Source organism: Scyliorhinus canicula, chromosome 3 (genome assembly GCF_902713615.1).
Source record: "Scyliorhinus canicula chromosome 3, sScyCan1.1, whole genome shotgun sequence".
NCBI classification, from domain to species: domain Eukaryota; kingdom Metazoa; phylum Chordata; class Chondrichthyes; order Carcharhiniformes; family Scyliorhinidae; genus Scyliorhinus; species Scyliorhinus canicula.
In genome coordinates, this window is record NC_052148.1 from 52,035,142 (window position 1) to 52,062,660 (window position 27,519).

General features: G+C 45.1%; 1 protein-coding gene and 1 long non-coding RNA gene across 2 annotated transcripts in view; both read right to left on the bottom strand.

The window, feature by feature from the left end:
* Positions 1-3,250: 3,250 nt before the first annotated feature.
* On the bottom strand, positions 3,251-7,662 carry LOC119962652. Its single transcript, XR_005459924.1, has 2 exons — positions 7,545-7,662; positions 3,251-4,405 (listed from the first exon to the last, which is right to left on the bottom strand). It is a non-coding gene; the product is annotated as an uncharacterized LOC119962652 (long non-coding RNA).
* Positions 7,663-19,576: 11,914 nt separating this feature from the next.
* LOC119963619 (methyl-CpG-binding domain protein 2-like) overlaps positions 19,577-27,519 on the bottom strand; it is a 168,150-nt gene continuing 160,207 nt past the window's right edge. The window contains 2 exon segments of the mRNA XM_038792950.1: positions 19,577-19,676; positions 24,926-25,032. Of these exon segments, the coding sequence (XP_038648878.1) occupies positions 19,577-19,676; positions 24,926-25,032 (207 nt within the window).

The following is a 27,519-nucleotide window of genomic DNA, read 5'->3' on the forward strand; positions in this document are numbered from 1 at the left end:
ATGCAGCCTGCAGAGATTGGTAACGGTCATGGAGCCCGATCCAGCAGCCTACTCTGGAGCTGCTGGGTCTGCATTTAAACCTGCATACCATCCCTTTTGCCATGAGCCAACAGTAGCCAGGCAAGAGAGGGACACAGTGTCTAGACCCCACAGCTGTTTCTCCAGTAGGCAGTGGGCTACCATTACATACCAAGAGCGAAGACGTGTTGCAGCCTGCCACAACAGGGGGCATTCAGCAGGCAGCTGACACCTCAGCTAGGGATGCCGGAATCACACCTAGTCAAAGCATTTGGAAATGCATCAGAAAGAGCATTTAGAATCACTAGGGTGGCATGTACGTCCGATTATGTTTGCTGTGTTTCATTAAATTGTGTTTCTGCAATTATTCTTCTGCCCATCATTCAGCATCTTCTGGCTGCTAGATGGTTCTGACAATCCTTTGACCATTGCGGGGTGGAGTATGGTCACTTTCTTGTATGGGGCACGAGGCTTGGGGAGGCTGGGTTATGGATGGCGGTAAGTATAAGCACACATGCCACCCTGGCGCTTTCCAATGCTCTTTCTGATGAGCTTCCAAATGCGCTGAGGTGTGCCCCCGTCATCTGTAGCTGAGGTGATAGCCACTTGCTGAATGCGGTGTGAAGTAATATGTGTGATGAAACGTGGCCTGATGATGGTGATAAGCAGCCAACTCATGGACCTGATGCTAGCTCGAGGCAGATGTGAATAAGGTTGTCACAAGCTGGCTGCCTGACATTACAAATGCTACCCGTGTCGATTAACTTGATCAAGCTCCCAGGTTCAATTCACTGAGCTCCGCCAGCTGTTGAGCTCAGGGTTATCCTTACGAAGGTTATCTCGCATGACCTCTTCCATCTTCAGAGAGTTGCAGGGGTCAGATTGAGTCTTCGCTGGGGGTGGTTTTCAGGTATCCCTTCTTATCCTCTTCTTAGCACCCTTCTAGAACATTCTCTGGCCTTCAACCAATGAGGTCACCAGGTTGGGGTTGCAACACCCAATGGAGTTGCAGATTACAAATATGGAGGATGCCAAGAACCCATTCCCATACATAGTAATGGCGAGAGTCCGAGGTGCCAGATTCTGGTCAAAACTGGGGAATACACAACTACTGAATGATAAATTAGGAGCGAGTCAGCACGGCTTTGTCAAAGGGAGGACATGTCTGGCAAATCCGTTAGAGTTCATTCGAGGAGGTAACAAGGAATTTAGACAAAGGAGAACCAGTGGACGTGATTTATTTAGATTTCCAGAAGGCCTTTGACAACGTGGCACAAAGGAGATTGTTAAATAAGTTAAGAGCCCATGGTGTTAAGGGTAAGATCCTGACATGGATAGAGGATTGGCTGACTGGTAGAAGGGAGAGAGTGGGGATAAAGGGGTCTTTTTCAGGATGGCAGCCGGTGACTAGTGGTGTGCCTCAGGTGTCTGTACTGGGACCACAATTTTTTACAATATACATTAATGATCTGAAAGTATTCCCCAGTTTTGACCAGAATCTGGCACCTCGGATTCTTGTAGCCTTCAGTTCTTGGCATCCTCCATATTTGTAATCTACAACTCCATTGGGTGTTGCTAAGTTTGCAGATGATACAAAGATCTGTAGAGGGACAGATAGTATTGAGGAAGCAAGGGGGCTGCAGAAGGATTTGGACAAGCTAGGAGAATGGGCAATGAAGTGGCAGATGAAATACAATGTGGAAAAGTGTGAGGTTATGCACTTTGGAAGGAGGAATTTAGGCATGGACTATTTTCCAAATGGGGAAATGCTTAGGAAATCCGAAACACAAAGGGACTTGGGAGTCCTTGTTCACGATTCGCTTAAGGTTAATGTGCAGGTTCAGTTGGCAGTTATGAAGGCAAATGCAATGTTAGCATTCATGTCAAGAGGGCTAGAATACAAGACCAGGGATGTACTTTTGAGGCTGCTTAAGGCTCTGATCAGATCCTATTTGGAGTATTGTGAGCAGTTTTGGGCCCGTATCTGAGGAAGGATGTGCTGGCCTTGGAAGACGAGGTTCACAAGAATGATCCCTGGAATGAATAGCTTGTCATATGAGGGACGGTTGAGGACTCTGGGTCTGTACTCGGTGGAGTTTAGAAGGATGAGGGGGGATTTTATTGAAACTTACAGGATACTGCGAGGCCTGGATAGAGTGGATGTGGAGAGAGCGTTTCCATTTGTATGAAAAACTAGAACCAGGGGACACAATCTCAGACTAAAGGGACTAAAGGGACGATCCTTTAAAACAGAGATGAGGAATTTCTTCAGCCAGAGGCTGGTGAATCTGTAGAACTCTGCCGCAAAAGCCTGTGGAGGCAAAATCACGGAGTGTCTTTAAGACAGAGATAGATTCTTGATTAATCAGGGGTTATGGGGAGAAGGAAGGAGATGAGAAAAATATCAACCATGATTGAATGGCGGAGCGGACCAGATGGGCCGAGTAGCCTAATTCTGCTTCTATGTCTTATGGTCCTTATTTGGTTAAGGCCAATTCTCTCCGATCCCAGGACAAGTCCAGAATTGCCCTTGCTTGTTCGCCTCTGGCTAGTGTCAATGTGTATTCAAACTTGGCCTGTCCAAATTACCATCTGGCCTGGCTGTGGAGGCTTTTGGCTGCCGTTTAATTTACAGTGCGTACTTTCTCGTGCCGTTTGTCATCTGGCCACGACAGTTTTTTTGTTTTTGCACTTAACTTGCAATGCTGTGTACAATTACCTTTCAGTCTGAGAAAGCTAGATGAATCATTCAGATCGAGCACATCACAAAGGTTGAAATCAGTTGGAGGGAAAGAGATAAATCAAGTAATAGTTTGGTGATGCTACGTTAAATTTGAAAATACAAAGATTTTAAGAAACCAAGTTGGAGGAAATAACGAGTTCCATACTTTTGCGATCCAAGTAAAGAATGCGATAGGAAGTAGCACAATAATCTTTGATTTGAAATGCAGTCAATATGAAGAGAAGAACATGTTTACAGCTCAGTAGGGCTCAGAAGAGTGTTAAGTTCAAAGGTGCACTTACCATCATAGAATTTACAAAAGAGAAACACAAGAGGCTGTGATGAAGAAAGTATGGTTGAAGGTTACAGCTGAGCAATACTCCTCAGAGAAACATTTGCCTACAAACTGTACAGGAGCACTATAAAAAATTAATGATAAAGAAATACTTACATGGATGCAAGTCCATAATTCTTTGCCATTTTCCATCAATAGCAAACTCAGCAAGTAAATGTTCAAGTGTAAACCAAATTTCTTTATTTTGTAGTAATAGATTGTACAGGTGCTTTCAGTAAATAATTATAAAAATCTATTTAAATATATTTCCATTTAGCTTTACTCTCCGTAATAAAGCTGTAGATTATTGAATTCAAGGCCACATGATAAACAGGTAAATTATTTATGTACAGCACAAAAATATTTTTTTAATCTAGTAGAGAATATTACATTGCACAGTGTCACAGCGTTTGATAAATTTTACAAAGGCATTAACGACTGAGGAAAAACAGTCTTTTAAAAATATATTTAACATATGTTTCAATATTTAAACAAAATCTGGTGCCCTAACGTTGTTGTTGAATTAAATTCAATCTTATAAAATTGCATCCTCGGGGATTCCCTTGCCTTCTTTTAGAAGTGAACAGTTGTGTGTCTGTCCACACTGAGGGCAGGCAGGATAGTTCATTATGAGTTGTGGGTTGCAGTTCACTTATAACGACTAACCTGTTTGCCTCAAACTGGCCAGCTAGCGGCTAATTTTCTCGGTGAAAAGCAGGAGATACGAGAGAAAAGTGGAGGAAGGAAAGTGGGGGTGGGGGGAAAGAGTAGGAGAACGAGCAGAAGGAGGAACAGGGAGGGAGAGAGGAAGCAGGCAAAGGAGGAAGCAGAAAGAGAATGCAATTCAGAAAGAGGCTGTGATTATGCATAGAAAGAGCATTGTTTTCTCTTTATTAAAAAAAAACTGCCGCTTAAACTTTTCCAGAGTCAAACAATATTTAATAACAAAAATAAGATTTCCTATATATAACATATCTGCTTTGTTTAGACATCCCTAACATTTTCTGGAAAAGTTTACAGCTCTGCAGAAGCACTGGTCAATCCTTTCTAGAATGCATTGCACAAAATTAGAATATTTTATCCTCCCCAATGTGATGGTAGAAATTATGAAGATTATGGTCTGGATTTGTCCACAACACATTTCAGCAAAATCAACAATTAAGTGGTTACACGAGTCTTGCTGCCCTTTTCCCCCCTCCATTTAAATATCTGATCAAAGGTCATGTAATGCTCTGATCCTCTTTCAGATGGACCAATTCTTTTTGATCACATGTGCTTGCATGTAGTCTTCAATCTTGTGGGTTTGGGATTATCAAGTCAAAATCAATTACCTGCAAAGAGAGAAAGAAAAATTAGCAATTTATTTATTAACAATTTAAAAAAAAATTATTTCCACTGACCCCATTGATCAAGCGTCTTTTCTCTTAATTTTGTCCCTATTGTAAATTATTGTTTCCGAGTTGTGTGTTCAATTCTGGGCATCCGCACCTTGGGAAAGATATTAAATTCCAGGAGGGGGTGCACAGGATATTTGCTAGATTGGTTTGTTCCAGGGATGAGGGTCTTCAGTTCCGTGGTGATACTAGAGAAGTTACTAGGGGCTTTTCACAGTAACTTCATTGAACATAGAACACACAGTGCAGAAGGAGGCCATTCGACCCAGCGAGTCTCACCGACCCACTTAAGCCCTCACTTCCACCCTACCTCTGTAACCCAAAAACCCCTCCTAACCCTTTTGGACACTAAGGACAATTTAGCATGGCCAATCCACCTAACTTGCATGTCTTTGGACTGTGGGAGGAAACTGGAGCACCCGGAGGAAACCCACGCAAACATGGGGAGAATGTGCAGATTCTGCACAGTGACCCAGTGGGGAATCAAACGTGGGACCCTGGAGCTGTGAACCCACAGTGCTATCCACTTGTGCTACCGTGCTGCCTGTGAAGCCTACTTGTGACAATAAGCGATTATTATTATTAAATTGGGATTATTATGCTTGGGGAAGAAAAGATTAGCAGGAGGTTTAGCAGAGGCATTCAAAAATCAAGAAGCATTTTGACTGAGTAAATAAGGAGAAACAGTTTCTCGCAATTGAAGGGTCCCTGTCCAGAGTACACCAATTTAAGGTGATTGGCAAAAGAGCCTGAGCTGAGATAAGGAGGAATTATTTTTATTGCTGCGGGTTATGATCTGGACTGCACATCCCAAAAGTATGGTGGAAGCAGATTCAATAGCAAATAAAACACTTGAAGAGAACATTACTGAGGAAAGAAACGAGGAGGAATAATAGGGTGGCCCTTTCAAAGAGCTGGGACAGGCATCTGTGATACAGAAGAACCTGAGGTTTCTTGTACCTGAATTACAAAAAGTTGGTATGAATGTACAGCAAGTCATTAGGAAGGCAAATGGAACGTTGGCCTTCATTGCGCAGATTAAGGAGTATATTGCTATAACTGTATAATACACTGGTGAGACCATACCTATGTACAGTGCTATGTACCGTTTTGATCTCCTCACTTATTTGGGAGGGGGAGTAGTGGAGAATAGACTTGCAATGGAGGATGGAAACAGTTCAGAGAAGGTTCACCAGACTGATTTCTGCAATGAAAGGGTTCTCTTATGAGGAAAGATTGCGCAGGTTGGGCCATTATTCATTGGAGTTTAGAGGAAGGTGATCCTTTTGAAATATAAAAAGATGCTGATGGGCCTCGACAGGGAAGATGAGAGGATGATTCCCTTCATGGGGAAATCAGAACTAGGGACACAGTTTCAAAATAAAAGGTCTCCCATTTAAGATTAAGATGAGAAAAAATTCTTCTCTCAGAGGGTTGTTAGCTTTTGGAATTCTCTTCCCCAAAGAAGAGTGCAGGCTGGGACATTGAATATATTCAAGGCTGAGTTAGACAGGTGTTTGATCTCCAAGACTGTCGAGAACTAGGGGTGGGGGGTGGAAAACAGAAAAGTGGAATTAAGACCATAATCAAATTAACCATGATCATACTGAAAGGCAGAACAAACTCGATGAGCCAAATGGCCTACTCCTGCTACGGTCTTAGGCATCGGCGATTCACAGGCAATGTGATTCTTTTGGAATTTCACTCAGCATCTTGATTCACAGTTAACGCTGCTGAGCGGCTGGACAAATACAACCACACATCAATAATTCAGTATTTGGATATAATGCAGTCACTCCAGCCAGAACGTGTTTTGATGCACTGATAATCTGGTCCAACAGCATCAACAAATTACACAATTTCTTTCCCGTTTCTTTTTTAAAAAATTAATAATCTTTATTGTCACAAGTAGGCGCACACTCTTGGAACTAGTTAGTATTCTACTCAAATGCAAAGCAGTAAGAAAGAAATTCTAAATAATGGATATCTACTTTTATTGCAAACAACCTCATCTGAAAGCTTAGCCTGTTATGCTCTGCTCTCCCGTACATCATAGGTTAAAAAAAGGCTTGATTTTGGCCTCTTGCAAATTCCCCCCGAAATTGTCAAGTTTCAAACTCCCGAATGAACTGACATTCAGATGACAGGAGGAAGGGAAAGTGATATCTGAAGGTTGCCTTTTCAAGCACATGGGTGATCAGTCTTAGTATTACAAATTAGTGAAATCCACCTTGTTGAGGGCAATTAGGGATGGGAAATAAATGCTAGCATCACCTGGAACACCCACATCCCAGGAATGAATAAAACATAACTGATATTGAGCACTTCTCTTTTGTAATGGCCCTGCAAAACTTGACTGTTAACTAGTGCGATTCTGGGTGCTGTATATTTTAATAATTAAAAAAAAAGATTGCGACGTTAAACAGATAAAAACATAACTGAGCACTGCACTCAAATCAGTCAAGTGTGCAAATAGATCAACAAAATTGGATAATTACAGCACCAATGTAGCAGTTGATTGCAAAGAGACAAACCATCAATTAGCTCAACAAAAAATTTAGAGACAGCTTCTCATTCAGGGATGGTTCCCAAATTGAGGATGTATTTGAACCATTTCTTGGTTCAGATTCTGAACCTGACCAAAAAGTATTGCAAACTTCAAAAGCTGTAATTTCGAGGCTGACTTGTACTGACCTCAAATTAATGCTTTTAAAAAGGAGCACCCAGTCAGTAGGTGCATTAGTCATATATTCTAAAGTTCTCTAGATTGAAAAATTGCCCCGATGGATTCAAAAATGAGAAAGGTTTTACATTATGTAGGAAGGGGGAGAAGGGAGAAGGAGGTTCCTGGAACCTATCGGAGATAGTGTGACTGAGCACTTAGGCAAGTGGTCAGTTTCAAGAGGGTCCTCACTGATCTGAACAGAGTAAGTCATGCCTTCCCCAATGTTAAAATCATTCCCCCAAAAGGTTGTAGATATGGTGTCAATTAACATTTTCAAGACTGTAAACAATAGCGTTAGTGTGGGTATGAAAAGATGTGAGGGACTGGTGCAGGTAAATGTAGTTGAGGTACAGGAAGGTCATTATCTGGTTGAATTAAAAGGGGTCTTGTTCCCAAATGTTTCATCATTCTGCAGTTCAACCTAGAGGGGTTGGGGAAGAGAAAACAATGGGTGGAATGCACTGTGAAAATGTCATTAATAATCATGCTTAGTTTGTATACAAGGTTAAGAAAAAAAGATGAAAAGCGTCACTGACAAAGTTGTTCTCAGTCAACTGGCCATAATAACAGAAAAACCTTAACTAAACAAAGCCATGAAAATAGATGGAACTTTTTATTCTTTGTTCACAAATATGGGAAAGGCATAGCTACAATGTTGCTCAGTAGAGTATCGCTGAAGATTTGAAAGTAGTTTCCCCTGAATGAATAACATGACCTACATTTTCCAGTGCATGTTTTGAAGTTCTTTTTATTAAAAAAGGGTAAGAGGTAAGATTTCTTAGATTGTCCTGTTTAAAAAAAAACACTGTTTTAAGAAAGACTTCAAGTTGGCTTGGAAATGTCAGGTCCCTGAGGCTCAATCATTAAAGGTTAGTTACAGCAGATTTTCCATTATGTGTTGTAACTGGGTGAATTGCATTCATTCACCAGTTCTTTAGTTTCATTGTGACAAAACTCCGATTTGAGACCACCTTCAGCCAACGAGAAGATGTTTCTACTTCTTGTGCTGGAGGAGCTGGGGCTGTTCTCTCAAGATAAGTTGAGAGGAGATTTGTTAGTAATGAAATGAAAATCGCTTATTGTCACGAGTAGGCTTCAATGAAGCTACTGTGAAAAGCCCCTAGTCGCCACATTCCGGCGCCTGTCCGGGGAGGCTGGTACGGGAATTTTAGTATTTTCAGTCATGGAATCCAAATGGCGAAAATAGATAGGAACGGTTCCATTGGTGTAAGATCCAAGAACTACTGGAGTTGAATGGCAAAAGAACCAACAGGGACAGGAGGAAAAGCTTCTTGGTTTTTAACCCAGAAACATTGAAACACAGAAAATAGGAGTAGGCCACTCGGCCCTTCAAGCTTGCTCTGCATGGCTTATCATCCAACTCAATTGTCTGATCCCGCCTTGCCCCATTACCTCTGATCCCCTTTGCTCAAGAGCTATACCTAACTCCTTGAAAACATACAATGGCCAGGATTCTCCATTTGGGAGATGAAGGGTTCCCACCGGGACTGAATACAGTGCGATTTGCATTTTCGTGATTCAGGTTGTGTAAATGGGCCAGCACTCTACCAGCACAAATTGAAAACAATTCCCGACCCAGTGGGCAATGTAACTGCTGGGGCCGGTATTAGCGCGAGATAGCCTGACAGCTGGAGCTCTTTTCAAGTTCTCCACTCATCACACTCTCATTACAACCACAAAGATGGTTCAGAGAAGGCCTGCTCCCACTCTGCTCCAAATTCCTGATACCCACACTCACTCTGGCTGTCTCACTCAGGATGTGCTCTCTTCCCACTATTCATGTGCGAAGTCCACTGATGATGCGTATTCAATAATCCCTTTCTTTTTCCAATAGTCCCTTTCTTTTGAGTTGAGGGGAGCAGAGATGACGCTCACACCAGTTAAGCTTTGATATAATCAACACCTTTTGAGGCCGAATCATGCGATTGACAATTAATTGCCACTCGGCTATCTTAGCAACCTTTTAACTAAACTATTAAACTGTACTTTGGGCCGCATGGTAGCATTGTGGATAACACAATCGCTTCACAGCTCCAGGGTCCCAGGTTCGATTCCGGCTTGGATCACTGTCTGTGTGGAGTCTGCACATCCTCCTGTGCGTGGGTTTCTCCGGGTGCTCCGGTTTCCTCCCACAGTCCAAAGATGTGCAGGTTAGGTGGATTGGCCATGATAAATTGCCCTTAGTGGCCAAAATTGCCCTTAGTGTTGGGTGGGGTTACTGGGTTATGGGGATAGGGTGGAGGTGTTGATCTTGGGTAGGGTGCTCTTTCCAAGAGCCGGTGCAGACTCGATGGGCCGAATGGCCTCCTTCTGCACTATAAATTCTATGAATTCTATGTACTAAACAAACTACATAGTCAGTAGTTAGGATCTGAAACTCACTACCTTAAGAGTGTGGTGAGTCAGATTTAATTGTGGCTTTAAAGAGGGAATTAGATAAGCAGCCAAGGAGAAACAAATTTGCAGGGCTGTGGAGAAAGGGTGAGGAAATGGAACCACCTCGGTTGCACTTGCAGAGAGCCAGCATAAACATGGAAGAGTGGCCTCCTTCCGTGCTGGAATCATTCTATAATCTAATATTTATATTTAAAAACACGCATTCTGTAGTAGCATCTCCAAGGAGCATCCAGTGCTGAGTAAAACGAGCCTTTTGTTGCTTTTGCCGTTCACAACGACCGACGTGTACGAGGTTGGATTTTCCGTTCTCAGAAAGATGGAGACAGCACAAAGGAACCGGCTAAACTCTGAACCCGATGTGCACATAGCCCTCTCCTACTGTGAACCTGATTAGAGTGAGATCGTGAGGACTAAGCAGGCTCACCTGTTACATTATAAGAGAAGATGGTGGGTCACAAAGGTCAGCCGGTAAAAATGGGTCCTGGGCAAAAATGTTTGAAAAGCATTGCACTACCAGGTCAAGTGCCATACCCACTTTTACACATAACCCACCAAGAATCAAGACTCTTTGCTTTAATTGAGACAGATTACTACATTTGCTGTTAATTAAAAATGCTACTTGCATTTCAGATTTTCCATGGTGCCATTTAGATGGTCTTTTAACTCCTGCTGAGCAGTAATTTCCACAGATTCCCATGATTGATAAAATAAATTTGTCTTCCACTTCCAGCAGCTCTTAAACTGTTCAATTGTATTTTGGCAGAGAGATTCTGGCTAAATGATGAGGGTTTTTTAGAGCCCCAGTGGCAAGACCATTTTTACACTTGGTGCTCAGCATAATGCAGGTGAGAAACAATCATCTCAGTGATGCAGCATTTGAACAATGTACACAGTGATTCAGACTTAATGGTACTGACTCCATGTTTTGCAATGCAATAAAGGTACCAAAAACATTAAAAAAAATAAAAGTATTCTTATTCACATTTTCAAAATGTTATACATAAACAACACAATAAAACAAACAAACCCCCAAAACACTCCCCCCCCCCCCCCCCCCCCAACCACACACACAGTGTGCCTAACTTCCTCGAGGTGTAAAAATTCCATAAGATCCCCCAGCCATACTGAGGCACTCGCTGGTGAAATTCACCTCCACCCCGGCAGCACCCCCCTTCGATAAATCAGCAATGCGAAGGACAGGACATCTGTTCCCATCGCAGTCTGCAGCTCTGGCAGGTTGACACCCTAAATATGTCCCCTAAGGGGCAGGCCTTCAGTTCACTTTGTCGTATCAGTGACACGATTCTAAAGAAGGAGACCCAGAATCCCAAAAGCTTAAGATACGACCAGGACATGAACACATGATTAGCCAGGCTCCTCCCACACCGCTCACACTCATACTCCACACCCACAAATAACCTGCTCACCCTGGATTTGGTCAATGAGCCCTATGCACTTCCTTCAACTGGATCAACCCAAACCTCACACATGACCACATTGCATTTGCCCTACGCAGGGCCTCACATCACCCTCTCAAACCCCAACTCCTCCTCCCACTTAGCTTCCACTCCCTTCAGATACTGCCTCTTCCACCATAATCCTTTTGTTTTTAAATAGGCATTTCATTTCAAACGTAAACAATAACACCAGAGTGAACAGTTTGTACATTTTTTCCTCTTTTAGACCCCCTCCCCATCTCTCCCCCCACTTCCCGCAACGATCAGCTCCTCAAATATCATGAACGGCTCCACTGTAACTCAAAAACCCTCTTCTGACCCCTTAAGGCAAACTTCATCCTTTCCAGCTGGAGAAACTCATACAGGTCTCCCAGTCAAGCCGCAACCCCCGGTGGTGTTTCCGATCACCAATTCAAAAGAATCAGTCGCCGGGCAATCAGAGAGGTAAAGACCACGACACCGGCTACCCTTCCCCTCCAGCAGTTCCGACATCTCCAAAACCCCTAAGATTGCCACCATGGAGTCCGACTTCACCTTGGTCCCCACTATCCCCGATAAGTCCCAAACACCGCCTCCCAGAAGCTCGACAACTTCTCGCAACCCTAAAACATGTGTCCGTGATTTGCCGCCCCGGCCCACATTTCTCACATCCATCCGTTACCTCCGGGAAGAACCCACTCACCTGAGCTGAGTCATGTGTACCCTGTGCATGACTTCAAACTGAATCAAGCTCATTCTCGCAATGGAGGAGGTTGGGTTTACCCCGCATGGCCCCACACAGGCTCCATCCTATCTCACACCCCAATTTCCCCTCCCACTTCTGCGTAATCCTTTCCACCAGCCCCTTACCCTGCTCTCCCAACCATCCGCATAGATCCCCGATGCTGCCCCCCCACCTCATCTGGGAGCAGCAATTTCTAGTCCAGTAGCGTGTACATCTAGTTGGGGTAATGTTGGTAGCTCCTTACGCGCAAAGGATCGGACCTACAAGTACCTAAACTCACTCCCCCCTCGTTACTCAAAACTTTCCTGAGAATTTCCCTTCCGAGAATATATCCCTGACCCGCTTCAACCACTCCTCCTTCCACCACCAACACATCCCATCCACCCCTTCACCCCGGCTTAAACCTGCAGTTCCCATACAGTGGGAACTCAACTAATTCCAGTGACTCCACTACCGGACTCCCCGTAAACTTCCTCGGAGCCAGCGGCAGGACTGCTCCTCTAACCTGATCCACTCCGACCCCTCCCGCACCAACACCTCATCTTCCCCACATTCGCCGCCATAAGACATAGGGACAGAATTAGGCCATCAGCCCATCGAATCTGCTCTGCCATTCAATCATGGCTGCTATTTTTCTCATCCCCATTCTCCTGCCTTCTCCCCATAACCCCTGATCCCCAATAGTAGTGCCTCAAATTCTGGAGCACCAACCCACTTCCCTGCCTTTGTAGCGGGGCCCTACTCACCCTCCCTGCCCAAACAAATTCCGAGACAAGCGCCTCCACCTTCTGGAAAAAGGCCTTATGGAGTAAAATTGGGAGGGACTGAAAGACAAACAGGAACCTTGGCAACATATTCATCTTTACTATCTGCACCCTCCCTGCCAACGTCAAGTGCAACGTATCCCACTTTTTAAAGTCCCCCTTGACCTCTTGCACTAACCCGGTCAAGTTCCACTTATGCATTGCTGTCCACTCTTGTGTTATCTGAATTCCCAGATATCTACACTGCTCCCTTGCCACCTTAAATGGTGGCGCCCCAGGTTTGCCCACTCCCCCCAGCCACGTGTTGGGTGCACAATTGTTCACAATTTACATGGATGATTTGGAGTTGGGCACCAAGGGCAATGTGTCCAAGTTTGCAGGCGACACTAAGATGAGTGGTAAAGCAAAAAGTGCAGAGGATATGGGAGTCTGCAGAGGGATTGGGATAGGTTAAGTGAATAGGCTAAGGTCTGGCAGACAGAATACAATGTTGACAAGTGTGAGGTTACTCATTTTGGTAGGAATAATAGCAAAAGGATTATTTAAATGATAAAATATTAAAACATGCTGCTGTGCAGAGGGACCCGAGTGTCTGAGTGCATGAGTCACAAAATGTTGGTTTACAGGTGCAACATTAAGAAGGCAAATGGAGTTTTGTCCTTCATTGCTAGAGGGGTGGAGTTTAAGACCAGGGAGGTTATGCTGCAACTGTATAAGGTTTTAGTGAGGCCACACCTGGAGTATTGTGTTCAGTTTTGGTCTCCTTAGCTGAGAAAGGACGTACCGGTGCTGGAGGGTCTGCAGTGGAGATTCACGAGGTTAATCCCAGAGTTGAGGGGGTTGGATTACGAAGAGAGATTGAGTAGACTGGGACTGTACTCGTCGGAATTTAGAAGGATGCGGGGTGATCTTATAGAAACATATAAAATTATGAAGGGAATAGATAGGATAGATGCGGGCAGGTTGTTTCCACTGGCGGGTGAAAGCAGAACCAGGGGGCATAGCCTCAAAATAAGGGGAAGTAGATTTAGGACTGAGTTTAGGAGGAACTTCTTCACTCAAAGGGTTGTGAATCTATGGAAATCACTTCCCAGTGAAGAAGCTGAGGCTCCCTCATTAAATGTTTTCAAGATAAAGATAGATAGTTTTTGAATTATAAAGGAATAAAGGGTTATGGTGTTCGGGCCGGAAAGTGGAGCTGAGTCCACAAAAGATCAGCCATGATCTCATTGAATGGTGGAGCAGGCTCGTAGGGCCAGATGGCCTATTCCTGCTCCTAGTTCTTATGTTCTTATTCCTACGTTCAGTTTATAGCTGGTAAATGCCCTGAATCTCTCCAACAACCCCATAATTCTGCCCATACTTTCCATATGGGTCCGACACAACAACAGATCGTCCGCATAAAATGATATCCGCTGCTCGCTACCCCCTCACAATCACTCACCATTTTAAAAATATATATTTCGCGTACCCAATTCATTTTTCCAATTAAGGGACAATTTAGCATGGCCAATCAACCTCCCCTGCACATCTTTTGGGTTATGGGGGCAAAACCCACGTAAACACGTGGAGAATGTGCAAACTCCACACGGACAGTGACCCAGAGCTGGGATCAAACCTGGGACCTCGGCGCCGTGAGGCAGCAGTGCTAGCCACAGCGGCACCGTGCTGCCCAATCACTCACCATTTAGCTGAATCCCAAAGGGCCATCACCAAGGGCTCTATAGCCAACACAAACAGCAACGGCGACAGTAGGCACCACTGCCTCGTCCCCCTATGCAACCCAAAATAACCTGAACATGTTTCATTTGTTCAAACACTAGCCATGGGGGACGCATACAACAAATAAACCCACATCACAAACTGCAGTCCAAATCCAAATCTTCCCAAAATTTCAAAGAGATACCTTCACTCTACCCGGTCAAATGCCTTCTCCGCGTCCATAGACACAATCACCTCCGGCTCCTGTCCCCTTGACGGAGTCATAATTACATTCAGCAACCTTCTAATGTTGCTGGAGACTTGCCTCCCCTTCTGAAAACCAGTTTGGTCCTCAGAAACTACCTCAGGGACACACCCTTTCGGCCTACATGCCAATACCTTGGACTTTCACGTCCATGTTTAGCAGTGAAATGGGCCTGTAGGACCCACACTCCAGTGGTCCTTCCCCTTTTTCGGGATCAACAAAATCGACACCTGAGCTAACGTAGCCAGCAACTCCCCCTTTTCCACCACATCACAAAACATACTAACTCCATCGCAAACTGCTTGTAATACTCCGCCAGAAAACTGTTTGGCCCTTCCCTGACTGCATCCTACTAATACACCTCCCTCAACCCCAACGGCTCCTCCAACGTCTGCCTCTTCCTCTCCTCCAACTCAGGGAATTCCAACCCATCCAGAAATCGCCCCATATCCTCTGCCTTTCCACCAGGTCAGCCTTATACAACTCCTCGTAGAAAGCTTTAAACACCTCATTATCCTTTCCAGCTCTTCCACCTCCTCTCTCTTCTCCGCCCTCACCTGCAAAATTTCCTTGGACACTGCCTGACGCCGTAATTGGTAGGCCAACATATGACTCGTCTTCTTCCCATACTCATACTGCAACCCCCTCACCCTCCGCAGCTGCCCCACCACCTTATCCATTTTCAACCAGTCAAACTGCCTCTGCAACTTCTTCCCCTCTGCCAAAAGCTCCCTTATGGGGGCCGCCGAGTATCTCCTGTCCACATCAACTATCTTGTCAAATTACCGCCGGTGCTCCTCCCTTCCTATCCTATCGCTGTGGGCCTTGAACTAGATAATTTCCCCTTGGACCATCGACTTCAAGGCCTCCCAAAACGTAGCTGCCAATACCTCACCATTCTGTTTGAGCTCCACATAGTTCTTAATTGCCAGTCTTCTTCTCCCACAAAACTCCGGCCAGAAGTCCAGAGTCCAATCTCCACCCTGGCCTCTGCACCTGTCCCAAACAAAGCCTCACATATAACCAGTGTGGTGAGATCACAATTTCAGCATATTCTGCCCCTACCATCCCCATCAGCACTGCCCAGCTCACCACGAAAAAAGTAAATCCTAGAATGCACCCCATACACGTGAGAACAAGGCGTACTCCCTTCCTCCCGGGTTTCCAAACCTCCACGGATCCACCATCCTTATCCTTTCCATGAACCCTCCCAGCTTATGGCTCAACCTATCCAATCTCGGCTCCATTACATAATTAAAATCCCACCCCCATGATCAAGTGGTGAGAGTCCAGGTCCGGAATCACACCCGGTAACCTCTTTACAGTACCAACATCATCCCAATTAGGCGTATACCCATTTACCAACACCACCGGTGTCCCCTCCAACATCCCACTCACTATCACACACCTCACCCCCCCAGGGCCCGCAGCTCTCTGGCCCCCATAATCACAGTTCCCTTGCTCAACAAAATGCCCAACCCCCATAACCACCCCCCTCCCTCCCCAAAGTGAAACACTTGTCCCACCCATCCATTCCTCAGCCTAATCTGATTTTTCACCCGAAGGTGCGTCTTCTGCAAGAAAATCACCTCCGTCCTCAAGCTCTTCAGGTGCGTGAACACCTGGGACATCTTGACCGGCCCATTCGGCCCACGGACATTCCATGTTACAATTCTCACTCGGGGCTTACGCCTCCACCCGCCACCCCCCTCCGCCATCACCACCCTTAGGCTCCGCCTCACCCATTCCCCTCTAAACCGGGCCCATCCCAGATGGCCTCCTGCCCCGCCCATGACCACACTCATCCTCCGTACCTGCCACAAAGGTATCATAAACATTGACATAAACAATAAACAACTTAATTTGGAATTGTATTACCCATGTTTAATTATTTTTTTTTAATTGGTAGTTTTGCTTAGCTCTGTGGCCAAAGTAACCAAATTACCTCTGACTGTACATGTTTTAACCCAATTTACAATACAAGAGCCAAACCTAAATCTCATCATGTGGCAAACAGTACCAGACCTGTGTTTATTTTTTTAATACAGAACTGCTTTGTAAAACTTATAGGATACGAATTGTAACTCTACGCAAATTCCTAATATTAGAACTGAGCAACATGAATATAATTTTGTTGTACTTGTAAAGGGTACCATTAAATTTCACTCCGGGCATAAAGTTATTTGTTATATCTGGTCATAAAAAGCATGGCTTGGACTAAAAGCTTATGTGAAGTAAGTTCATGGGTAGAACTGCAGATTGCTTGATTATGAAGTGCACAATCTGGTACATTTCTTGTTTGAGAAATGCCTCAAGCGCACCGTGGCCTGCCATAGTCATGTGACTTCTGATGTTTTTTAGTGCATTAAGGTATCAAGAGAGTCGCCACCATGTGTAACATAGTGTCAAGAGTGTGCAGCTAAAACGGAGTGATTTTCATGGCGGTAAGAAAACAGATGAAAAAATAGCAGAGAATAATTAAAACTTCAATCCACCACTTTTGCATAGACAGTGACTGCGGGAGGGTCAGCATAGCTTTAAATATTCCAGTAGCTGCTCTTATAGAGATGGAAGGAAATTTAAGAATAATTGGAAATTCTTCCATCTCAATGGTAAAATTATGAAAATTCCATAATTTTAGTGCTTGGAAAGGGTGCTTCAAGCTGCACTACAGCCTAGGCCAGTGATCATGGAATCACTTCAGTACAGGAGGCCATTCGGCCTATTGAATCTGCACGACCCTCTGAAAGAGCACCCTACCCAGGTCCAATCCCTCGCCCTAACCCCAAAATGACAACTACCCTTTGGACACTAAGGGCAATTTAGCATGGCCAATTCACCTAACCTGCATATCTTTGGATTGTGGGAGGAAACCGGAGCACCCGGAGTGAAGCACACAGAGACTTGGAGAATGTGCAAACCCCACACAGACACCCGAGGTTGGAATCAAACCGAGGTCTCTGGCGCTGTGAGGCGACAGTGGTAACCACTGTGCAATCATGCCACAACCGTGGGCAACCTAGACTAGTGAGTGGGCCGCATGAGTGGCCCTCCATCTCAGTGGGCCGCAAGATTTAAATCCGGCTTGTTCACTAACCATGAGTAAGATTAAATACATTTAATACACACCAAATATTTCATAATGAGTAATAAAAAATGCTTAATCATTCATATATTAAAAGAACGGTCATCAACTTCAAATAGCAAAAGCTAAATAAATATTTACACTTTGGGTGCAGGGGGAGTGCACGGCTCTCTCAGTCATTGTTGTGGGTAATCAGCACGCACCTCGCTTCACTTGACCCTTATGTGCGTATCACTTCAGTCATGCTGGTAGTTAAAAAAACTACGCAGACGGAAATCAGTGGAATGTGACAAACCTGCACTTCGGGCAAAAGTCAACAAAATGTGTAGTCGGTCACACTCAGAACCCAGATGGGCTGCATGTGACCCCTGAGCCGCAGGTCATCCACCGCTGGCCTAGACCTTACTGAGGAGTATGAAAAACAGGCTTGTGAAATTTGGGAGGCCTTGAAGATCCACTGAACGTACTACTGTTATTTATGAACACGGTGTGTTCAATACCAAAGCTCAGGAAGAGGGAGAAAATAATGATCAGTATGTGACTGCAGCGACAGTAGCTGAATCTTGAAAGTATTGGAAACTGAAGGATGATCTGATCTGATGGGTCTTACAAACAAAAATCGCACTACCCCATACCAACCACTGAAGACATTTTGCTGCAACCTGCCAAGGCAAAGATCTTTACTACACGAAATGTGAAGGATGGATACTGACAAGTGAAGTTGGATGTATGCAGCAGTTTTCTGACTAAGGTCTAGATGGCACTGCGGAGTCACAGATAGTTGGCATTTCTATTGCTTTGGAAGAGAATCAATACAGATGACATGAGATAATCAATCAACTTCTCAAAGTGGAAGCGATCATGGATGATCTACTATTGGCATGAAATAGATGGAAGAAACCATCGAAGACAATAATAATAATAATCGCTTATTGTCACAAGTTACTGTGAAAAGCCCCTAGTCGCCACATTCCAGCGCCTGTTCGGGGAGGCCGGTATGGGAATTGAACCCGCGCTGCTGGCATTGTTCTGCATTACAAGCCAGCTGTTTAGCCCACTGTGCTAAATGAGCCCCATAATCTAGTGAGACAGCTACAGCAAGTTTGCCAGATGAACCTGAAGCTGAACAGGAAAAAAACTGCAACTAAGATAACTGAAGTCAATTACAAGCAAACAAAAGGATTTCACGTGGATACTGATAAGTGCAAGCTATGACAGAGATGCAACAATGTTAACTCCTTGTTTAACGTTTCACCAGTTTTGCTTTTACATTGTTAGGTCAATGGGGCCTGAACTCTTATTCAGTATTGTGAGATGTGCTTTAACGTCATTCACCATGAGAGCCAATTGATGCCATTTTGGAACGGCTTCTCTCCCTTCCTGTCCCCCCCCCCCCCCCCCCCCCCCCCCCTCCCCCGTTGTGGCCTTGCCCACTGAGCTGGGAAGCGGGCGAGACCACAATTCAGAGATCAGGAGGAAGAGGCATCAGAACATGGCAAGGTAAACTGAACAGTGCTTCTCAATCTTTGAGTAATGTGCCTGGCTATTGTCTATGCTTGCAGGGTCTTAATCACTACTTGTTTTGGAGAGAGAAAATTATGGTCAAGTCCGGCCACAACCAATTCAAAGTATTTTTCTCAAACCATTTCTATCTGCTCCACAGCGTCTGCAAAAATATTACTTTGCTTGCAAAGATATCATTTGCAGGTGAAGTGCAAGCAAAGAAAGCAGATGAATATTGCTGACATACTTTTGAGAGCTGGCTGCACTCCCTTTGAAGGAAATTGCTGATGCTAGTCCAGGGTGTGAAATGTTCCAGATTGAATAAGAAGCAACAGAACAACATGCTCTGGGAGTCATCAACCCAGCAGAGACATATAATCTGACAGACAAACATCTTGCTCAGTCAAGCAAACAACACAACCAGGTGTTACTCTAGTGCTACAGGAAATAGTGATAGAAGGATGGCCTAGGACAAATCAGCAAGGACAAACCTATTGCCAGAGTACTGGACATTTAGGAATGAACTGACTGGACCATTTTGCACAAAGGAACTAGAGTCATTTTCCCTAAAGGGATTAAAGAAAAGAAATGTACATCCATGCAAGCCATCAAAGAATTGAGTCTAGTCTGTGGAATACAAGTGAAATGCTCTAATGGCCAAACATGAGCAATGAGATTAAGGACCACATCAGCCAGTGCAGTGCTTTTAATGAACCACAAACTAAGTAAGGTAAAGAGCTGCTCGTCATCCCAGATAGACCATGGATGAAGCTTGGAATAGACCTTTTCACTCTTACAAATGCCTTCCAGGAAGAGTATTTTGTAAGAGTTGACTATAATTCAGACTACTGGAATTAGACCAGCTGATGTCAATGACCAATAGTGAGATTGTGAAATGTCTGAAAGCACACTTCAGTCAACATGGCATTCTTGACAATAATAATAATCTTTATTAGTAACACAAGTCGCCCTACATTAACATTGCAACAAAGTTACTGTGAAAATCCCCTAGTTGCCTGTTCGGGTACAGAGAGGGAGAATTCAGAATGTCCAATTCACCTAACAAGCACGTCTTTCGGGACGTGTGGGAGGAAACCGGAGCGCCCGGAGGAAACGCACTCAGACACGGGGAGAACGCGCATACTCTGCACAGATAGTGACTCAAGCCAGGAATCGAAACCACTGTGCTATCCCTCCCATTTTGTGCAGCGGCAATGGCTCAGTTTTTGAGTGAAGAATGCGGGCACTTCGCGATATGGCATTTGATACGGTGCGACATACGGTTGGTTAGCAAATTAGAAATGTTTGGGACTGGTTGGTCCTTGGCAGCATGGATTAGAAGTTTGCTAAGAGATAGGAAACAGAGGCTTGGTATAGATTGGCATTTCTCAGACTGGACATGAGTCCCCAGGGCTCAGTGTTGGGATCCTTGCTTTTTCTGATTTTTAAAAAATATAAATTTAGAGTACCCAATTATTTTTTCCAATTAAGGGGCAATTTAGAGTGGCCAATCCGCCTACCCTGCACATCTTTGGGTTGTGGGGGTGAAACCCACGCAGACACGGGGAGAATGTGTAAACTCCACACGGACAGTGACCCAGGTCCTCAGCGCCGTAGGCTGCAATGCTAACCACTGTGCCACCGTGCTGCCCTAGCTTTTTCTGATTTATATAAACAATTTAGAGATGGGTGTTGAGGGCAAAAATCACTAAATTTGCAGATGACACTAGACTAGGAAGAATAATGAATTATGAGGACGGCGCTGAGCGACTTCAGGTGGACATTATTAACAAGTTGGCCAAACGGGCAGACATGTGGCAGATGAATTTCAATGCCGAGAAATGGGAGGTTGGCATTTTGGGAGAAGAAACATGGGAAGACAATACAGGCTCAATGGTGCAACTTTGAGGGGAGTACTGGAGCAGAGGGTCCATTTTAATTCCAGGTTTCATAAGCGTCATTCAGGTAGGAAGAGGGGAAAATCTAAAGAGAGAAACAGACTAGGGGAACAAAAAAGTCAAATTAAGTTATGTGAAGAAAATATAAACTAAGAAAAGCAGATAGGTGTGTGGCGGAGTGAGAAAAAAATTTAATGTGCAAATATAGTAAAAAAATGTAAAAGATTTACGGAAACTGCATGAGGTTACCTATCAGGACAGAGCTATTTTGGGAACAAATAAAAGGAAAGCAGAGAGCAAACGAAAATGTAAAACATAGAAAAGATTGAGGAGAAATAAAAGTAAAATAGACAATCACGGAGGCAAATTTATGCCAAATGACATGACATTTTAAAATCAGAAATGCATCCACGATTGCGATTGGTTATAAAACTACTGCAAGATGAAAATATTTATGTTCCAATACCAATGAGTTCAAATAAGCGTTATAGCAATTATTCCAGCAAATTACAAGGCAAGGATCACAGATCTCCAAGTAAACTTGCAAATTTACAATAAAGTAACATGTTTACAAAGGCACAAAGACCTTGACAATTTTCAATGTTGATGTATGTGGAGTATATGAACAAGGCCACAAGGCCGATATATTTTAAAAATAAAACACGTAATTTATATAAATGATAATACAAAACAATAGCAGTGTGATGTTTTGCACCATACAGTAGCAAGGCCTTAGTTCTTGCCTGTGATTTTGCACGTAACATGCTATCGATCTTAGCTGGAGGCAATGTCAACCCTTGCCATGCTCACTTATCCTCTGACAGCTGATTCTGGCAGAACGAGTCTGATCATCCACTAAGCTGCGCAATGCTAGCGATGTATTAGCATTCACCCTATGGTTGTCATGTGATTGTTTAGGGGGTGATGGGTGGTGAGTGGACTAGGAAAGAGACTGAGAAGAGAAATTAAAGTAATTAAGGGAACTGGATAAAATTTTCAAAATGACAGAGTATATTCATTTCTATTAAAGGAATCCATCTTTCTAATTTACAGCATAATAACTGCACCTGGAAAGTGAATGCAAGTATAAGTAAAAGCTTGAAAGACCACGCAGAAGTAATTACAGTGACTTTATGGCATTTGTGAATGTGTGAAAATATGATAATGTGAAAAAGCGGAGAGCAGAAGTTTTAAATCTGTTTATCAGCAATTGGAGAACACATTTCTGCGAGGTATTTTGTAAAACATCCAAAATCTTCATCTGTTGGCTTTGGCTCAGTGGAGCCTTCTTGGCTCTGAGTCATAAGGTCGTGGGGTCAAGCCTTGTTCTAGAGACATGAGCATTGATATGCTGTGTCATTTAGACCAGGGTCTGCAACCTACAGTCCCAAAGCCACAGTGACACTTTTAAATGTCTCATTTGTGACTCCAAATCTTTTCCAATTGGATCATATTAATTTTTGAGGTTTTTTTCCCACATTAAATCAAGAAAGTTAAGAGTTTGCAGCACTTTGCAGTTTCAAATGACATTTTTTCATAAAAACATCAGTGTGTTTTAAATAAACCTGTTCAAGTGGTATCACTACATCATGGTTACGGATCATGCCTATGGTTTGAGGAACTGGGTTTTATGGTTGTGACCATTATTGTTTCTAATGCAGCTGAGACGATTCATGATTTGCAGCAAATTATGATCTATATAAAGTGCAAATTATGCATTCTACCAGAGATACTTGACAATCGATTTTCAAATATTGAGTTTTTGATATGTGGCTTCCAATAGTTTTTATTTGGGGCAATTTTTAAAAACTAAAGATTTTTCAGGATTAAAAAGGTTGCCAACCTCTGACCTAGATAGACACTTCTATGTAGTATTGAGAGAATGCTATTTGTTCGAGATGCCAGATGATAAACCAGGCCGCGGACTACCTTCATGTGTACACAAAACATACCATGACACCCATTTCAAAGAAGAGCAGGGGACTCTTCTGGTTTTCAGACCAGAATTTCACGCTCAAACACCGTGGAAGACACATCAATTGATCTTCATCACAGTAACAATTGAGGGACCTTGCCACTTTTCTCACATTAAAACAGTGTCAACACATCAAAAATTGCATCAATCGGCTGTAATGCCTTTGTTATGCCCTGATGTCATTAGAGGTGCCTTACATGCAAGTTCTTGTTCCTCTTTAAGCACATGTTCTTACAAATGAGTGCAAAAGGAAACTGAACACACAACAGGAAGACTGTACCATAAACAAGTGCCAATTGTACACAAATTTAAAAAAAGGGACTGGCAGTTTATTACAGAACGGTGGTTGAAAAGTCAGAGCACATGCAAATCTTTAATAAACCTGATCTCTGATTAAGTTGCCTGCTCTGCATGCACTCCACAACTGTGAAAGCCGAAGTGCTGGACTCACACTATTTATGTGTGCATATTGTTACATATATAAATGGAGACTGGACTGCAAATAGCTGGGTCTAGCAACTTTAATTTACCTTTGAAGGATCAGCTACCAACAAAATAAAACTAGTTTATGGATCTCACAGCCCTCTTGTAAAGTACAGCTTTTACTATTTTGAATTATTTATTTACAGGATGTGGGTGTCACTGGCTAGGCCAGCATTCATTAGCCATTGTTAATTACCCTCGAGAACGGGTGGTGAGCTATCTTCTTGAACCTCTGTCGTCCATGTGGTCCAGTCACAGTATTTATCTACCACTATCCTGTTAAAAAAGGGAGTTCCGGAATAGCCCGACCAACTGCCCCAAGTATCCAGGAAGTCTTCCTCTGACCCTTGGATGGTGTACTTAATCTTCTCCAGGTGGAGAAATTCCGAGAGGTCAGCAAGCCAGTCTGCAGCTTTGGGCGGTGCTGCCGATCGCCAGCCGAGCAGGATTCTCCGGCGTGCGATTAGGGAAGCGAAAGCAAGGGCGTTGGCCCCCTTCCCCATGTGTAGCTCTGGCTGCTCTGATACCCCGAAGATTGCCACTATTGGGCATGGCTTCACCCTCACCCCCACAACCTTGGACATTGCTTCGGAGAAGGCTGTCCAGAACCCAGCAAGCTTGGGGCAAGCCCAATACATGTGGGTATGGTTGGCCGGGCCCCTCTGGCACCGTTCACATTTGTCCTCCACCTCCGGGAAGAACCTGCTCATTCAGGTTCTGGTCAGGTGCGCTCTGTGCACCACCTTGAGCAGACCGATCCAGAGGGCAGCAAAATATACATACAGTTAGTCAAATGAAGGAAATGAAGGACAAAACAAACCTCTCTGTAAAATAAAGCAAATTAGCGCGGGCAAGAAAAATGTAATGTATATAAGTAACAACTGTTTATAAATGAGAAAAGCCAATAAAAAGACTTTTTAAAAAAAAGAGAGTTCCACGATTTTGACCCAGTGACAGTGAAGGAACGGCGATATAGGTCCAAGTCAGGATGGTGTGTGACTTGGGGGGAAACCTGCAGGTAGTGGTGTTCCCATGTGTCTCCTGTCCTTGTCCTTCTCGGTGATGGAGGTCACAGGTTTGAAAGATGTCTTGGTGATTTGCTGCATTGCATCTTGTAGATAGTACACACTGTTGTCACTGCGCATCGGTGGTGGAGGGAGTGAATGGTCGTGGACGGGATGCCAATCAAGCGTGCTTTTTCCTGGATCGTGTCAAGCTTCTCGAGTATTGTTGAAGCTGCACTCATCCAGGCAAGGGGAGAGTATTCCATCACAGTCCTGACTTTAGATGCTTTGTAGATCGACAGACTTTGGGGAGTCAGGAAGAGAGTTCCACACCGCAGAACTCACAGTCTTTGACCTGCCCTTGTGGTCACAGCACTTCTATGCCTAGTCTAGTTCAGGTTCTGGTAAATGGTAACTCCCAAGATATTAAGTCAGGAATTTAGCAATAGTAATACCATTGAAGGTCAAGGGGCGATGGTTTAATCCTCTCCTGTTGGTCAATATCTGGCACTTTTTTGGCATGAATACTTCCCACTTGCCAGTCCAATATTGTCCAGGTCTGCTGTAAATGGACACCACAAGACATAGGAGCAGAATTAGGCCATTCTCATCCCCATTCTCCTGCCTCCTCCTCATAATCCCTGATCTACTTATTAATCAAGAACCTATCTACCTCTGTCCTAACGACACTCAGTGATTTGGCATCCACAGCCTTCTGCGGCAATGTGTTCCACAGATTAATCTCCCTGTGGCTGAAGAAATTCCTCCCCATCTCGGTTTTAAAGGATTGACCCTTCAGTCTGAGGCTCTGACCTCGGGTTCTAGTTTCTCCTAATAGTGAAAACATCCCCTCCATGTTCTCTCTATCCAGGTCTCTCAGTATTCTGTAAGTTTCAATGAGATCCCCCCTCATCCTTCTAAACTCCAATGAGTACAGACCTAGTGTCTTCAGCTTTCTTTATACGACAAGCTCTTTATTCCATAAATCATTCTTGTGAACCCCCTCTGGACCCTCTCCAAGACTAGCACATCGTTCCTTACATATGGGGCCCAAAACTGCTCACAATATTCCAAATGGGGTCTGACCGGAGCCTTACACAGCCTCAATAGTACATCCCTGCTCTTGTATTCTAGCCTTCTTGACATGAATGTTAACATGACATTTGTCTTCCTAACTGCCGACTGAACCTGCATATTAACCTTAAGAGAATCCTGAACTGGGACCCTCAAGTCCTTTTATGCTTCTGAAGCCGTTTCCCATTTAGAATATAGTCTAAGCCTCTACTCTGCCTACCAAAGTCCATGGGCGCGATTCTCTGCTCCCCACGCCGGGTGGGAGAATCGCGGGAGGGCCGGGCGACTCACGACACTCCCCCCCCGGCACCCCCCCCCCCCCCCCCCCCCCACCCCGGCGATTCTCCCACCCCCCGCTCGGAAGAATCGCCGCTCGCCGATTTTCACAGCGATCGGCGATTCTCCGGCCCGGATGGGCCAAGCGGGCTTCCGTTCCCGACCGGTTCACGACGGCGGCAACCACACCTGGTCGCTGCCATCGTGAACTGGGCGCCAAGTGCCGTTGTGGCTTGTGGGGGGCAGAGAGGGGAGTGAGCACCACGGCCGTGCTTGGGAGGGGACTGGCCCGCGATCGGTGCCCACCGATCGTCGGGCTTGCGTCTCAAAGCGACGCACTCTTTCCCTTCCGCCGCCCCGCAAGATCAAGCCGCCACGTCTTGCAGGGCAGCGGAGGGGAAGACGGCAACCGCGCATGCGCGAGTTTGAGCCGTAAGCTGTCGTGACATCAGCCGTGCATGCGCGGGTTGGAGCCGACCAATCTGCGCATGCGCGGCTGACATCATCTAGGCGCCGCCGTCGCGTCATTCTCGGCGGGCCGCCTTGACGCAAGCGTCAAGGCCTGGCGGCCGAGAGTTACGGAGCGCCACTCCTAGGCCCCCCCCGGGTGGGGGTGAATAAGGTGAGAGGAGCGGCCTCCGAGGCCGTCGTGAAACTCGGCCGAGTTCACGACGGCCTTCCCGATTTTTCGCGGGAGCGTAGAATTCCGCCCCATAACTTCACACTTTTCCACATTATATTCCATCTGCCACTTCTTTGCCCACTCTCCTAGCCTTTCCGGGTCTTTCTGCAGCCTCTCTGCTTCCTCAACCCAACCTGTCCCTCTACATATCTTTGTATCAGCTGCAAACTTAGAATTCATACAATGCAGAAGGAGGCCATTCGGCCCATTAAGTCTGCACAGACCCTCGGAAAGAGCACCCTCCTTAGTCCCACTCCCCTGCCCTATTCCAATAACCCCACCTAATTTGCACATCGTTGAACACTTCGGAGCAATTTAACATGGCCAATCCATCTAACTTGCACATCTTTGGATTGTGGGAGGAAACCAGAGCACTGCGAGCAAACCCACGCAAACACGTGGCGGGGGGGGGGGGGGGAGAAGAGAGAGCAAGGGGGGGGGAGAAGAGAGAGCAAGGGGGGGGAAGAGAGAGCAAGGGGGGAAGAGAGAGCATGGGGGGGGGGAGAGAGAGCAGGGGTGGGAGAAGAGAGAGCAAGGGGGGGGGAGAAGAGAGAGCAAAGGGGGGGGAAGAGAAAGCAAGGGGGGTAGAGAGATCAAAATGGGAAGAGAGAGCATGGGGATAAAAGAGAGCAAGGGGGGAAGAGAGAGAAACGGGGGGGGGGAAGAGGGGAGCAAGGGGGGGAAGAGAGAGCAGGGGTGGGAGAAGAGAGAGCAAGGGGGGGGAGAAGAGAGAGCAAGGGGGGGGGAGAAGAGAGAGCAAGGGGGGGAGAAGAGAGAGCAAGGGGGAGGGGAAGAGAGAGCAAGGGGGGAAAGAGAGCAGGGGGAAAGAGAGCAGGGGGGAAGAGAGAGCAAGGGGGGGGGGAAAGTAGAGCAAGGGGGAGAAGAGAGGCAGAGGGGAGAGCAAGGAGGAAGAGAGAGCAGGGGAAGAGAGACAAGGAGGGAAGAGAGAGCAAGGGGAGAAGAGAGAGAACGGGGGGGAAGAGAGAGGCAAGGGGGGAAGAGAGAGCAAGGGGAGGG